This window comes from Carex rostrata, chromosome 3 (assembly GCF_964058835.1).
Source record: "Carex rostrata chromosome 3, lpCarRost1.2, whole genome shotgun sequence".
Classification (NCBI taxonomy): Eukaryota; Viridiplantae; Streptophyta; class Magnoliopsida; order Poales; family Cyperaceae; genus Carex; species Carex rostrata.
Window position 1 is genome coordinate 8,999,371 of NC_135920.1, and position 16,481 is coordinate 9,015,851.

Consider the following 16,481-nt stretch of genomic DNA (forward strand, 5'->3'; position numbering starts at 1 on the left):
AATGTACAATTGTAAACTTACACTGTGAAAATAAAAATTATAAACAATAAATTTACAACAATGTAAAATTAGCGGATGAAAATGATTAAATACAATTTAAAAAATATAAATTTTCAATATTGTAAAATTGTTAATTTAAACTGTGAAAACAAAACGTAAAAACTATAAAATTTCAATAATGTAAAATAAGCATATGAAAATCATAAAATAAAATGTAAAAAATGCAAAATTTTAGCTTAAACTACAACCTACAAAGAATCAATGCTGTAAAAATTCTAAATCTAAACCATAAATCAATTCCATGTATACTGTAAAATTTCTAAATTTATACATACATCCATCATCTGTTCAACAAAACCATAATGTTCATCATACACAACATCTGTTCAACACAAACCACAATATTCACCACAAAAATAGCAAACCTAATTATATCATTCAACATTCAGAATAGCATAAAAAAATATGGAAAAATAACATCTACATTAAAAACCTCCTGTATTCATTGCCGAAATAAGTAAGAAACCTCATCACGAGAACCACGCGTTCTTTTGAGATATCATCCTGCATAAAAATAAAATAAACAATGAAACAAATTTGATTTATTACAAATAAGAATTATAAAATAATCTTACAAGTTATTGACCTGAGTGAAAATTATAGGACTGTCTGTGATAATATTGTACACAAAACGCAAGAGGACAAAAACTTGATGTGTTGTTTGCAATACAAGCAATAAATCCTAATTTACGCTTAATTCGATTGCAAGTGTACAACCTTGTCGAGTAGTACTTAGGGATCGTCTCCACAGGGACAAGTTGGAATATCAAAGTCTAACCTAACAATTTAATTTAGTAAAAGAAAGTAAAAAGGTTTTTGTTTGTTCAAAGGTTGGTTTGATTGTGATTAAACTGAATTAAACTAAAGTCTTCAAAGCAAAATATGATTTTTAACAAGTATGAGAAATTAGGGTTTCTTAGGGTTCCTATCCACTAGTGTTACGACTAATTGGTTTGTAAATTTTGTTCTTATATTTATGAAGGCACAGTTGAATGTTGTAGGTACAAAGTGATATCTCTATATTAATACCATCTTTAAATTAGAATAAACGTCACCTCTCGGTACTTGGCTACGCTAATCTAAAGTCATTAAGTTCTTATTGTCCCAATTGATCTAGAAAACTATCTTTCACCTCTCGGTACTTGGCAATTTTCTAAACTATTAGGTAAAGCCCGTATAAGACAAGCATCACCTCTCGGTACTTAGCCTATCAAATACCCTATTCCTTATGGTTTGGACCTAATATTCAATTTCTCAATTGCAAATACCAAATCCTAAGATTTCATGCGATTTCGATTAAGTCTTCACAATCAATTAAAATAAAGAATAGATCATAACAAAGAATCAAGAACATATGAAATAAAACCAACTAAATCATAACAAAAGTTTCAAGTACAGCCCTAATCAACCATAGAAAAGCCTTTAGCCAGTCATGGCTAAAACACAAATGAAATCAAAAGAGTAAAAGAGTTCCAAAGGAAATAAAATAATAAAACCGGTTGATCAATGGTGTTCTCTCCTCCCTTCTTCTCTCTTCCTTGCTTTTTCTTGCTTTTCCTTGTTCAAAACCAGAAATTCTCTCTCTAAAAAAATGTCCTTAATCTATTCTACAGGTCTCCTTTTATACCCCCTAGCGAAACCTAGAAATAAATCCCTAAAAATAGCAAATTCAGGCTCTGAACCGCCTTATTGCGGGCCGCAATGAGTGGAGGCAGTTAAGAATTTGTCGCGCAGAAAACTATAAACTCATTTCGGGCCGCAATGGATTTGGTTGCGGGCCGCAATGAAAGTGCAGGAAACTGTAAAAGTCATTTCGGGCCGCAATGGATTTGGTTGCGGTTCACAATGAAAGTGCAGGAAATGAAGAGGCTCTGACTTGTTTGGTTGCGGGCCGCAATAGGTTCATTTCGGACCGCAATGAATGTTGACAGTTGCTCCAATCTTCGTGCTGACTCACCTGTTTTGCTTCATTAAGCTCCAAACACTTGATTACCTGTAAAATAAATATAACTATGGCAGTAACTTGAACTTTTGGACATTTCTAACCTAATTAAACCTAATTTAATCAAAACTTGGCTTAATTTACATAACAAACCCTAGGTTTCAATAGATACAATTTCGGCTTATCAATAGCGCAAACCTGTGATTTATCTCCCTGTTTTGGACAGTGCTTATAATCCACAGCAACATCTACCCAATCAGGTTTGGCTGAAAGGTAATTTGATATCAGCAATTTATAAAAACTTTAATTCTTAAACCTGCAGTTAATTGCCACAAGAAAGAAAAACTAGTATAGCAATACTGTAAAATATTTAGAAGAATAAATTATAATAAAATAAAAAACAGATCCTATAAAATAAAGAAAAGAAAAAACAATCCATAGATCTTGTGAACTTTTGTATATATCATGTAAAATTGTTAAGTATATCCTATAAAATACTCTACATAACCTTCAAACTTGATGGGTAGATCATGTAAAATACTGTATAAATACTGTAAACTTATTTGATAAATCATGAAAATTTAAATCAGAAAAATATACAAAATCAGACCAGATCAATAGCGAATCTGTTAGATTCGATCAGATAGAGGATTGTCACAAAAGACACTAGTAAAAACATTGATTATCATAAAAAAAAATCAAAACATCAGATTGCTCAAATTGACAGCGAGCAACCCGTGATAATCACATCATTTTTAAAATCACATGCTAATCATGTCATTTTTAAATCAGAGGCGCATTTATAAATATATGATTCAACTAATTTGAAAAAAATCCTCGTCAATGAGGACCTACTTATCTAATTTTTCAACTAGCGAAGATCTACATGAATAATTTCTACTTGATGACAAATAATATCTACCTTTTCCAATCGAATATGGACTGGACGTCTCTAGCTCTTCTAGGAATTGATCTTATCCAAATGGGAGCAGCGAAGCATAGAATTATTTAGATCCAAGCAACATGTGAGCCCTGGAGAGAGTCAAATCCATAAGTTTATTTTCAATCACAAGTATCTCCAGCGAAATAAGGCTTTCGGCCTGTGATTCGCGATACGATCAGTCGGTTCAACGGGATCTGTTCAACGAGATTTATAGATCAAAGTTAAATCTGAATTACAACTTCACGATACGATCAGTCGGTGATTTGCGATTGGTAAGGCTTTCGGTCGGCTCCTCTGACAATCTGATGCGACCACCTCCGGTGACAACGGTGAGACAGTTCTGGTTGATTTGGCGAGTGGTGACGATGTAGTTGGATCGCGTCAACGGAATTTTGCGATTTATAAATCAAAGTTGAATCGTGTCACAATACGATCAGTCGGTGATTCGCGATCGCACCCTCTGCTCCATATTCATCCCTCCCCATTTCAGAGATAAAGGGAGATAGCGAGACAAAGGCAGAGAGAGAGCGCGCGTCAGTAGCCTGTGGTGGTGCCCGGCTAGATCCAATCAATGGTGCCCATGCTCGATTGAGATCAATGGAGGCGGAGGGATATTGATTGGAAATTTGTACGGGAGAGAGATTAGGACAGAAAACAGTATGGCGATATGGGGAGAGATTTGAAATTTTGAAAATTTTGACGGAATAGGAAGATTCTATTTAAGGCAGTGCGTGAAGAGAGACGGTTAAGCAGACTTATTAAAACAATTGAACCGGAAGTCGAATAAAGCTGTAAACAGACGGTAGACAAAACATGATGAACAATAACCTTTTATCAAAGTTCTTACATCAAACATATAACAAAAAATAAACTACCTACCCAACCGAAAGAAAAACCCTGATACGTCCATCATATTATCCACATACCTAGATCTAATTATATACACGCACATCTGCGTGCCAGTAGTTAATTTGTATCCAGCGAACAACTCTTCCCGAATTAATAGCACGTTTTATTGAAGTGTGAATTAATTACTCAAACTTGGACGCCAAGTATAAGGTAGTGTGGACTGTGGTCTCGTGGATAGAGACAATGTGATAGACGATACCGTTTGCTTTGTTAACTTGTGCATCAAGGAGCACTGAACCTGCAATGAAATTGCATTCTTTGACTAGATGGAGACTAGCTACCTGCCTGCAATTGAATCCATATAGATATTTTTTATTTTATTATATAAATTGAACCTAGATAACAGTTTAAAAATGTAATAAACATCACTAACACTAAATTTAGAAATATAAGCCTTATTTTTTTGTTAAAACAAATAAACATAAGAAATTAAAAATGATTCATGCATAACAGATATTATTATGCTCAACTTTGATCACTTCGGTCAATATTAAAGCATTTTTATTTTTACAATCTGTAAAAAAATGTATGTCTTTATTTAAAAGCAGAAAAAAAAAAACTAGATAGGGAACTACGTACTACATTCCGAATTCAATCTCCTACTCTCATGGGTCATGTTACTTTAATCTGGATTAAATTGTTTATTCTAAGTTAAGATAAAATTAATTAATCATGTTTAGTGAAGTAAGCTAAATCACATCTTTAAATGAAGTAAGCTAAACCGAATTAATTCAAATCTTACTCCCACTTACTCTATTATTTTTACTTCTTATTTGATGAATTAAATGTGAAATAAGGAGTTTAATCCACCCCTTACTCCACAATCAAACATGACCATGAGTCATAACATATCCTATCCTATATATATAATGGTGGCACTGGCACAATTAAGATCTAAAATTAAACAGATAGGAATGGAACCGAACCTGGTAGAAATTGTAGAGAGCAGCTTGGTAGCCCCAAGCGAGAATACCCCAAAGGAGAGGCACTGGCTCACCAATTTCGACCTCTCGGTGCTACCCACCATCTACACCTCTTTCATATATCTCTACAGATTTAATGGGGATTCTGATTTCTTCTCCGTGTCAAATATCAAGACAGCTCTGGCAAAGGCATTGGTGCTCTTTTACCCATTGGCCGGTCGGTTGGCAACGGATAAAGATGGCCGGCTCGAGATTGATTGCAACGGTGAGGGTGCTTTTTTCGTGGTAGCTCGGTCGAAGCTTACTCTCGATAACTTGAAAGGATACCAGCCGTCGGCTGAGAATAGGAAATTGTTTGTGCCAGTTGTGAATTCAGAGACACCTCCCTTATTATTGCTTCAGGTTTTTACTTACTGACCCTTCTTTTTGTGTGTGTGGGCGGGTGGGGTGAGGTGATATTATTCCAGTTGGTAATTGATTATTCCATTGTTGAACGCCTAATAAATTGAAGAAGTAGGCACTATGATCTATCAATTGATTAATTGTACCGTAAGAGAACTATTTTTAATTGGGAATATATACAGGACGTCCAGTTAATTAAAAATACAATTCAAAATTTCAAATTTTGATCTGTATAGAAACCAAGCTAACAAGGAATTATTGTCATTACTTAACTCAATCATCCTTGCTAAATTACTGCTCGTTTGCTTCTTTGTTTCTTGCTCTGTTTAACTATGGTTCAATTTTCTGGTTTCACTGGTAAAACCGAAATACCAGCGTCAACAGTCTAGTCATTAGTCATATATCGACATATATGTAATTGAATCACCATGTATTTTTTTGTTGTTGAAGGTTAATGGGGTAAGTGCCCAATAAATAACAATTTCCTATATTTTAACAGTACAGAATCAGCATGTAGTATAATGATAATTTGAAATTTGTCACATATGCAGATTACATTTCTCGAATCCAGTGATGTGGTCCTTGGCGTTGCCTTCAACCACTGCATTGTAGATGTTCACACCGACTTCCACTTCATGCATACTCTGACAAACATTGCCAGAGGTAACACTTCCACTGTACCTCCTCCTTTCTTAGATCGAACCATTCTCCGAGCCAGATCCACGCCTTTTTGTCCCTTAAACCACCCAGAACATCTCCATGTTGAGTATCTCAAAAGAAATGGGCATCGTACCGGGGTCTATGATCCCTTCATCTCCACCATTTTGAAGCTCTCAAAAGACCAAATTAATTACCTTAAAATCCGTCCACGCTGCGGTAGTTATTCCGACACCATCTCGACGTTCCAGGCTGTATCTGCTCATATCTGGAAATGCTTATGCTTGGCTCGGGGCCTGGCACATGACAAAGAGTCACACCTTTTATTTCCTGCTGAAATCCGTTCTCGCATATCACCTCCACTGCCAAAATACTTTCTCGGCAACACTGGTACCTGCGGATTGGTCAGCGCTAAGGTCTCAGAGGTTATTGGATTCATACCTGAAAGGATCAGAGAAGTGGTTGTTCGGATTGATGATGCGTATGTCAGAGAATCTATTGATTATTTGGAAGTGGCAGATAAAGATAGCTTGTTGAAGAGGTTTGGGATGACAGCATATGACATGTGTATAACGAGTTGGCTTGGCACGCGGTCTTATGATGCTGATTTTGGGTATGGAAACCCGGTTTTTATGACTAGGGCGGAGTGCGGTCTTGGGGGTATTGCGGTCTTGATGAACAATCCTGTCAAGGATCAAGGAATATCTGTGCTTATTGGACTTGAAATAGAAAATATGGAGAAATTTAAAACTGTTTTCTACGATCTTAATTAGCTTCTGGTGTGAAATCGTTGGAGATAATAAATCTCACCAGGAATTTTGTGGAATCAACCCTTCTAATTTCTTCTCTTTTTCCTGTGAATTCCGATTGCTTGCCAGAAACATTAAAAAATGCATCAAAACTCTATTCCATTTTTAAGCTTATTTGCAACGGTTTTTTTTCTTTTTAAGGTTAGTGACTCTAAATGTCTTTGTAACGGCTGTTAACCCTTGTAAGTTTATATATGGGAGCTGTGTTATGTATTTAATTTGATCGAATAAAGATTTTAATCAAATAAACTCTCTAAAAATTTAGAAATTCAAAATATTAGCCCCTGCACTTGTCAAGTACAACAAAGTGGCATTAATTTTAGCATATGCTAGTTTTGTATACTTCACTGCGGTATATCTGAAATATATTTTTTTTTTCTTAGCAGCTTTCGTCGTAACGGGTTGAAATTTTCAGTATAATCACGATCCTTTAGCAATTATGTATGCTTTGGAAAAGAATAAAAGAGAAATATATACTACTAATTATCATTGTACTTTAGAACTTATAGATGGATATATAAAAAGGCAGAACTGACATGTTCTTGTAGGGGTGCACAAAAAATTCGAGATTCGTGATTCGATTCGAGTTCGATTCGAAAAAGTTCAAAAAAAATTCGATTCGAATGTAATTCGATTTGAAATTAATTCAAACCGGTTCGATTCGAAATTAATTCAATTCGAATTCGAACCGGGGATGGTTCGATTCGATAGAATCGCGAATCTGGTAAGGTTCGAATCTCCGATATTAATCTGAACCGTCCATTTAATTTACGCTCTCACTCTCACTCTCCGATATTATTTCTCCCTCTCTCTCTCACTCTCAGTAGTCAGTTTCGATGTTAACCTAGCCGACTTCTCTCAATCTCTTCAGAGACATTCGACGGATCGGTGCTTCTCCGGAGAGACGGTGGCTGACGCTGCGTCTGAGGACGGCGGCGCTTCTCCGGAGGCGGATCGGTGCATCAACGCCTTGAATAGGCTGAGAGAGATCAAGGTCACCACCGTCGTGCTCGTCTCTACTTAGGTAGGTTCGTTAATTCTAAAAAAAATTACATTCTTTTGTCCTTTATGCCATTGTTTGCAATTTCTCAAAGTTTGGTTTGAGTTCCAGCTTCTAGCGCTGAAATGTGACTATTTATTTTTCTTTTCTATTTGGGAATTTTAGGTGTTTAAGCAGCAAGCAAGATTGTTCAAATCTCAATGGGAGTCCAAAAAAGGTACTTTCGGTAAGTTCCAGTGATTAAATTGACGCTTCAACTTTTTTTTTGCAAGGTATTTGCTGAATTGCCTGAACAGATACTATCTTTGTTTTGGCCGCATTATAATGGCCTGAACAGATACTGAGTTGCTGGTTACGCCTCTCTGTTACGAAGCTGCTGGTTAGATATATTCACCAACTGCTGTTTTGAGAAGGCTGTTTTGAAGATTTCCGAGAAGGCTGTTTTATAATATTTGGCAAGATTGTAATATTTGGGGGTCATTTTAATTATATTTGCAAGATTGTAATGTTTTGTAATATTTGCAAGATTATTATGTTTTCTGTGACTGGTACATTTCCATGTCGATCTTGTCATGTTTAGCATTTAATTATTCTGTTTTCTGTGTACATTTCCATATTTTAATTATATGATATATTTCCATGTGGACCATGTCGATCTTGTCATGTTTAATCAAATTACTGAAAATTGGAGAGAAATTACTTATATCTTAACCGGAAATTTTATTTTAATTGAAAATTACTGAAAATTGGTTGTCTCTGTCTCAATTTCGAACCAATATCGAATTCGAATCGAACCAGTTCGAATTTTACCGAATCGAATTCGAACCTGCCTTTCAGGTTTGAAATCATTTCAATTTCGAACCCAGTTCGATTCGAATTAATATCGAATTCGAATTCGAACCTGGGCAGGTTCGGTTTGGTTCGGTTCGTTTGCAGGCCTATGTTCTTGTATGAGCTGGTATTTGCTGGTGAAAGCGGATAAGTGCTTCTATGGACAAGTACGGGCTTGTATAGTTAGAACTTAGAATTTAGAAATCTTTCACGGCCTTAATAGGCCTTTTACATTGAAGGTGAATATTTTAATAGCTATGACCTGATGCCGAATTTTTTATTAATATCCTAAAAAAAAAAGATTTTAATGAATATACCCCTTTTTTTTTAAAAAAACTACCCTAACTGCCCCTGTGGGGAGCGGCCCATTCTGACAACCAGACCCACACCCCCAGGGCGGTTCTCCTCTTTTTTTAGGTATCTTAATAATATTTTCATTTAAATAATTTTGTGGAGTTTTAATTTTCTTGTTTAGGGTGTATGCCAAAAAATAAGACATTTTGATATATTTATGAGTGATGTCATAACTCTTTGACTTTACTTGATTTGTCAGTTTGATATCACAAGTCTAAAGATAATACTAATCAATGACTTGGCATTGATTCTTAATAATTTATTTTGTTCAAATATACACAAAGGGTTAGATTGCCTCAATGACGGAAAATTTTACAAATTGTCATATTTTCTAAAATTTTCAAACAAAATACCTCTCCTCTAAAAAAATTAACAAAATACCTCTCCTCTAAAAAAATTAGCAAAATGCCCTTGTGGGTTCCTCATTTTCTCCTCTCCCTCTCTCTATCCCTACCTCCTATTTATTCTCATCAAGTTTGGCACTTCCTTATCTCTCATTAGACTTTAATGAATGCATAAAGATTTTAAAAAATATGTAATTCAAACAATAATTTTTTTTTAGACATACAACAAAATTTTCAGTTAGATAATATATATATCGAATACATGTTTTTTTATGTAAAAGTATTTATACTAATCTGTATCATGATGAAATTATTTATACGAATTATTAAAAATATAAACTCTTAAATTTATAATTTATTTATTTGACAGTATTTCATTTAATTAAACTTTCTTATAATCAAACAAAAAAAATAAAAAATTGAAAACTTTACAAAAAAATTATAAATACTTTTGAGATTTAAATAAGTACAAAATATGAAATAAAAAAAATTAGATGTTATCAAGATATTTTCTTCTCCGTTTGGTTACAAATAAGACAGTACTTAGATGAAAATGATAATTATCTTCGGTATTGATAGTGTCCAATTAGTAGATTGAAATGGGAATATATATTAATGTTTGATGCTTGCATTTGAGATAGGTTCATTTTTTGTAAATTTAAATTGTAATACATCAAATTAATGCATATATACTCATCAATAATAAAAAAAATCTCAAAAATATGATTATTATAATTAGCCTTTTTTTAAAAAAATATATACAAACATATGATCCTATTCTTCAAATAAGTAAAATACAAATTTAAGAGTTTATCTTTCTAATAACGTACCGTATAATCGTGTAAATAATTTCATCATGATGCAGATTAGTATAGATACTTAAAAAAAATATGTATTTGATATATATATATATATATATATATATAATTTAACTGAAAATTTTGTTGCATGTTTATCAAATTTTTTTTATTTGAATTTCATATTCTTTAAAATCTTTTATAAGTTTAATGAAAGATAAAGAGGTGTCAAATTTGATGAGAGTAAATAGGAGGTAGAGATAGAGAGAGGGAGAGAGGAGAAAATGAGGGATTCACAAGGGCATTTTATTAATTATTTTAGAGGAGGGATATTTTTTTTGAAAATTTTAGAAAGTAGAGCAATTTGTAAAATTACACCTCAATGACCTTCAACTACATAAATATAACCATTATTTTTTTTATTCCAAACAAGATACTTTCAATGATTTTTGAATTATAAATATAACCATAATTCATGATTTCTATTATTTTTGAATCATAAATATAACCATAATTCATGAAAAACATCAACAAAAAAGTTTAGGACAAGATTGTGAAATCTAAAAGGAGACGGTTTTGAATTTTGAAAAAAAAAATAATTATCATGTAAATGACATATATTGAATAATCATAGATAATTTCAATGATCTTTGAATAATAAATGAAACCGTAATCCATTAAAAAAATAAACTAACGCGCACACAATAAATAGTAAATGCATTTTAAAGTTATGGTCGTTTAGAGAGCATGGGTGCGTCATCGATGTTTTGACAATAATAAAATTATGGCCGTTTAGAGAGCATGGGTGCACCATCGATGTTTTGGCAATGAAACACCGATGCACTTCTGTCATCATTAAGCCGGGCATAAAGCATTGGTGCGTTATCGGTGTTTTTGCACGGAAGCATCGTTGTTTTTTGAACAAACTTTAAACAGCCATAACTTTAGCTAGGAAAGTCGAATTTGCGCGTATGACCCCAGTTCGGAAAAGGGGGATGAGATGGATCCAGATTTTGCCCCGAGGAGGGGAGAATCCCCAAGCACCGACAGAAATATAATTGCAAAAAAAAATGTCGTTTAGTTTTTCAAAAATTCAGTTTAAGTTTTCTATTAACAGTAGACATACAACGACCGGTATTAGTTTTTTCAAAAGCCTAAGAGATTATTCAAGAATAATCCATATAATTATTTTAAAATGTATTTACTATTTATTGTGTACTTTTGATTATTTAAGCAAATAGTGTATGTTGACAATAATTCAATTATTCTCTCTCGCTCTTTAATTATTCTCTAAAAAAAAAGTTGACATAATTGAGGCAATCTAACCATATTTCCTTGTGTATATTTGAAAAAAATAAATTATTAAGAATCAAGGTCAAGTCCTTAATTAGTGTTATCTTTAGACTTGTGATATCCAACTGACAAATCAAGTCAAAGTTATAAAGAGTTACGACATCACTCATAAATATATTAAATGTCTTATTTTTTGGTATAGAAAACTAAAACTTCACAAAATTATTTAAATGAAAATATTATTAAGATATGTAAAAAAAAAAAAAGGTGAACCGCCTCTGTAGGGGGTGGTCTGGTGATCAGAGTGGACTGTCCCCCACAGGGGCGGTTAGGGTATTTTTTTTTTTTAAAATCGAGAGTATATTCATTAAAATCTTTTTTTAGGGCCTGTTCGGTAAGGGGAGGAATAACAAAGGAATAGAGGAATTATGGAATTGAGAATTGAGCACTCTTCTTGTCTATTCCAAGTATGTTCGGCACTTTAGCAATTAGAATAATAACATTTCTCTTCATTAAAATATAATAATTATAGGAAATGACTCTTATAACCTTGTTGAATTTAATGCTGCGCCACACATTGTTGATTTTATACTGCACCATACATTGTTGAATTTAATACTGTGCAATACTATACACTTTCAACAAATAAAAAATAGAAAGTTTACAACTGCTATAAATAAAATTCTCTAGTAAAAAAATACAATATAATCATGCAATTCTCATTAAACAATACACCATGATAACATTAAACATTAAGCAACAATAAATTTAATCCAAATAAACATTAAACAATAAACTAAAATAGCAATAAAAAAAATAAATTGTTGAACAACACCAGTATTATTGATGATAGTTTCGGTTCGCTACATGCCGGATACACCATAACAGTCGCATCACATACATCACATAAGTACAGATGCCGACACGGAAAAATCAATCTGGTCATTTCCTTCCAGCACAATCGACATGCAAATGGACCTATTGGCGAATCATCCCGACACGTCAACTGGAACTCATCGGTATCAGCCATTCCCTCTTCTAACACATTCTTGTCATATCCATTTTTGAGAGCATGTTCCCTTTTGGTGTGCAACTTGCTTACAATCGACTCATTGTTTCTGGCAATGCTGATCCATTTCTAGTTCTCGGCACTTAATCGACTGAGTCTTTGATCCAATTCATCATTTCGCCTTGTTGACACCTCGAGTTCGGCTTCTTTTTGAACCATCCACTGCATTGCAGGACCCTTCGCAATATCTGATATGATGGCCTACTGGAACACCTTACTCTCTTCTTCAATAAAATCAGTAAATAAAATCATCACCAGAGATACAACATAAATTTTAATTTTAAAAACATATGCTTTTTAATAATGAATATGTGCTCTTTAATATATTCATCCATCAATTCATTATTGAATAACTTAGGCACAACCTATCAGCTCATGAGGGACAATTTGGATATCCCTGATAACCTCCCTTATGATTTTTGTGTAGAATAAAGTAGAGATCCAAATTTGATGTTCTTCGTATCAAAATTCTCAAGACACTGAGATCTGTAACTATGATTTATTTCATATTTTTCTGGGCTTTCTAGCTAGGTTGAATTTGGGGTATTGTACATGGCAGTTTGTGTACCTGGTTGGTGCTGTACCAGTTTTTTTTTTTTTTTAGAATCTAAACTTTGAAACTTCACTATAAACGATAGAAAAATCCAAAAAAATGCAAGGTTTGTTCCTATGAACTCATGAAGATGTCATCTATTATAGTGTAAAGAAGTTTGGCTAAATTCATTATCTAGATACCTTTTTATTTTTGGTTTGTAACAAGTGCTGGTTTTGGAGTTTATTGGTACCAGTTTGGCTGAAAAGAATGAACTGGGATGCATTATAGCAATTGGATCTAGATTACCGGGTCACTGGTACGAGTCCTAGGATGATGGTGTTGTCACTAGTACGAGTCATAAAAGATTATGCATTCTAATCTTACCTCACTCTTTCAGTACCCACCAAATTAAGACAAGAACAAAAGAAATAAAAAAAGGCAAAATGTTTCTAGGAAAGCCTCACTCATCATAACAGGTGTGTAACATGCATAACAGTATAGCTATTAATAGTTCTCCCGTTCCTGTTTTCAAGCGGACCAAGAAAATTATAATGATTAATTGATCAATTTTAAAATCCTTTCAATAGTGGTACACGATAAAGAATGAAAAATAAGTAAGAACCAGCATATAATATTTTGGAAAAATAAGTCATTCCAAATTATACATGAAGAAGATATAAACTAAATTTAACAATAATCAAACCACACCAAATCAATAATTAAACCTGGAGTTAAGAAGTCCCATAAATGATTAAAAGGGCCTTACCACAACAAATTTCAACTCTTGTGTGCTGATTTCTAATAGAAGCTCTGTTGATTCGAAGAACTACAAAGAGGAAATAAGTAAAACAAATTTCAACAAAATTAGAAATTTATTAGAAGTAAGAAAGCAATATACGGCTCAGTTAAGGTGAGAAATTATAAGAGGTGGTAGGAAAGAAGGAGACAACGTATTTGTCAAAGAAGCCAAGAGGTATTGAGACTACGAGGAGGAGAGAGACGGCATTACGGAGCTCATTTAAAAGGTGAAAATCCAATTTGATCAATTTTAAAATCCTTTCAATAGTGGTACACGATAAAGAATGAAAAATAAGTAAGAACCAGCATATAATATTTTGGAAAAATAAGTCATTCCAAATTATACATGAAGAAGATATAAACTAAATTTAACAATAATCAAACCACACCAAATCAATAATTAAACCTGGAGTTAAGAAGTCCCATAAATGATTAAAAGGGCCTTACCACAACAAATTTCAATTCTTGTGTGCTGATTTCTAATAGAAGCTCTGTTGATTCGAAGAACTACAAAGAGGAAATAAGTAAAACAAATTTCAACAAAATTAGAAATTTTTTAGAAGTAAGAAAGCAATATACGGCTCAGTTAAGGTGAGAAATTATAAGAGGTGGTAGGAAAGAAGGAGACAACGTATTTGTCAGAGAAGCCAAGAGGTATTGAGACTACGAGGAGGAGAGAGATGGCATTACGGAGCTCATTTAAAAGGTGAAAATCCAATATGTGGTTACCTTTGATTCGTTCTTCTCTCGAAGTATCGCCGGAGATCGAACAAACATTCGGCGGAGGAGAAACCCTTTCTCTTTTCTCTGGAAACGTGCAAAGGAGGTTATGAATAGAAAATTGAAGGAAATGCCACATCAGCGTGAATGAGGTTAAAAAAGTCTCAACCTATTCTTTATTCTCTAATTTAGCTAATTTTAGATCTGTTCGATAGGAATAGAGATCTAATTCCCTTTAATTCCTCTATTCTGCACCAGCCGAGATACAAGCTTGCTTGTTTGTCCGTCTCTTTCTCCCTGTCATACATCTTGCCTTCTCTAAGATATATGCTCTGTCCTACGTACGAGTTCAGATTTGTAAAGATTCTCATCGAGTGAACTCCGTTTTTACATTTTGTAAATTTATATTTGATTGAAGTTTGTTTTATTTGTTTCCTCTTCCTAGCTAATTTCTTCAATCAGCTCATGTTCATTGCTATTTGTAATGGTTATTTGCAAATTTATATTTTCATTTCTATCTTCAATTTACAGTTTAGTTTATGAAAACTTATTATATCTAGTTTATTTATTTCTTCTATGCCAGTTTAGAAGAAATAGATAGTAAGCAGTAAACTAGCTAGAAGAAGTTAACAGTATAGTTTAACTTTATAAATTTACTTATTACATTTCGCTGTTAGTATTTTGTTGAATATGCATTTTGTTTCTGTCAATATTCATCGTTACAAAGCATTAATCAAAAGTCAAAACTCAACAAAATCACAAGTCATTTCCTATTATTTTATATTTTAAATGAATGTCTACTTTTACTATTCTAATTGTTGAGTCTACCGAACACATTTGGAATAGACCGGAAGAGTGATCAATTCTCAATTCCACAATTCTTCTATTCTTTTGCTATTCCTTACCTTGCCGTATTAATAAAAAATTTGGAACATGATGCATTCAAGTTCTGGAGGCTCGTTGGCCGGCCCAATGTATATGTTTTGAAGATTTGTGTTGTACGATCCTTGTGGTCAAACGTGTTGCAATTCAAATAATTGACACTACTATATAACATGAGAAGGGATCCGATTACATCATTTTTTGGTGACACCGGATTACACCGGATTACACTCTATATTAAGATGAGTACAAAAATTCAACGGTCTGAATATAGCGATTTTGTTAAATACTTAATAAATAGTAAAAAAAATTCCAAAAAATATAAAATTTGATATGCAAGCACATTTTAACATATCCAACAAGTTGAACGGTTTGAATCGACTGTTTGAACTTTGTAAACTTTGAAAATGAAAAATATAATTTGGTGTCACCAAAAAAGATGTAATCGGATCCCTCTCAGCATAGTAAGATATGAAGGGAAATATAAAAAGTTTGACCGCGCATTAAAAATTGGAGTGGCGTTTGTTTGCCGTAGGCTGATACTTCTGTGGAAGCTTAGTTGTTTGATCGTGATACAGGTAACCTGATTTACTGTACAAAACGGTGTAGCTTTTATTTGTTTAATTACTCTTTGATCAGATTAAAAAGCTGTTTTCTACAAAAGCGTCTTGATACTGCGTCTTGATCGGATCGTATCAAACGGACTATTGGTCAAACCGTATCATTATACAGATATAAATATAATTCAAATAATTAAAAATAAGTTACTTATGAATATTATGAAAAAAAAAATATCTAAATATCATTTTTATTCGTAAGTTAGACTTAAAAGCTTATGTTACGCTTGCTTATGTTACGGCGACATGACATACTTATAGCTAGCAATGAATCATTGACACTTTGCTCCGCTAGTTTGCCCGATAAAGTGACCGGGTTTGCACTAAACATGTAAGTTCGTGTCATGGAAGGGTTGAAACAAGAGCATGCAAATGCACTTTTGAATTAAAATTGTTGGGTATGGTTAACTACCTATAACTAACCAGTTTTGTTCTAAGGGTAAAGATTTATTGTGTCATAAAATAAAAGCAACAAAAAGAAAAATGAAAATTTGCAAATATCAACATACGAAGTCCGCGACTTTCTACCCTAAGTTTATCCAAGCTTGGGGGATTTTTTTAAAGAGTTTTCACAAATAAGAATGCAATTTTTTGTA

At 33.3% G+C, this 16,481-nt stretch overlaps 2 protein-coding genes across 4 annotated transcripts; one reads left to right on the plus strand and one right to left on the minus strand.

The window, feature by feature from the left end:
* Positions 1 to 4,732: 4,732 nt before the first annotated feature.
* On the plus strand, positions 4,733 to 6,934 carry LOC144551322 (shikimate O-hydroxycinnamoyltransferase-like). The gene is made up of 2 exons (XM_078299247.1): positions 4,733 to 5,179; positions 5,731 to 6,934. Exons 1-2 carry the CDS (start codon positions 4,769 to 4,771, stop codon positions 6,607 to 6,609), a joined length of 1,290 nt encoding a protein of 429 aa, XP_078155373.1. The 5' UTR covers positions 4,733 to 4,768; the 3' UTR covers positions 6,610 to 6,934.
* A 5,375-nt stretch (positions 6,935 to 12,309) lies between these two features.
* Positions 12,310 to 14,580, minus strand: LOC144552007 (uncharacterized). Of its 3 annotated transcripts, XM_078300118.1 has the most exons (5): positions 14,396 to 14,580; positions 14,114 to 14,173; positions 13,635 to 13,694; positions 13,333 to 13,390; positions 12,310 to 12,557 (listed from the first exon to the last, which is right to left on the minus strand). In XM_078300118.1, exons 1-5 carry the CDS (start codon positions 14,523 to 14,525, stop codon positions 12,548 to 12,550), a joined length of 318 nt encoding a protein of 105 aa, XP_078156244.1. In that variant the 5' UTR covers positions 14,526 to 14,580; the 3' UTR covers positions 12,310 to 12,547. The 3 variants fall into 3 exon arrangements, with proteins under 3 accessions (XP_078156244.1, XP_078156246.1, XP_078156245.1); XM_078300120.1 differs by lacking the exon at positions 13,333 to 13,390 and having other exon boundaries at positions 12,310 to 12,554; XM_078300119.1 differs by lacking the exon at positions 13,333 to 13,390.
* Between the last annotated feature and the right edge of the window lie 1,901 nt (positions 14,581 to 16,481).

What these genes read in the sequence shown, in the direction of transcription:
- LOC144551322 (XM_078299247.1), top strand. Translation starts at nt 4,769, where the DNA reads ATGGAACCGAACCTGGTAGAAATTGTAGAGAGCAGCTTGGTAGCCCCA. An exon ending in CTCCCTTATTATTGCTTCAG is followed by an intron (nt 5,180 to 5,730) that starts GTTTTTACTTAC and finishes TCACATATGCAG; the next exon opens with ATTACATTTCTCGAATCCAG.
- LOC144552007 (XM_078300118.1), bottom strand. Translation starts at nt 14,525, where the DNA reads ATGTGGCATTTCCTTCAATTTTCTATTCATAACCTCCTTTGCACGTTT. An exon ending in GAGAGAAGAACGAATCAAAG is followed by an intron (nt 14,174 to 14,395) that starts GTAACCACATAT and finishes TCCTCTTTGTAG; the next exon opens with TTCTTCGAATCAACAGAGCT. An exon ending in AAGAATTGAAATTTGTTGTG is followed by an intron (nt 13,695 to 14,113) that starts GTAAGGCCCTTT and finishes TCCTCTTTGTAG; the next exon opens with TTCTTCGAATCAACAGAGCT.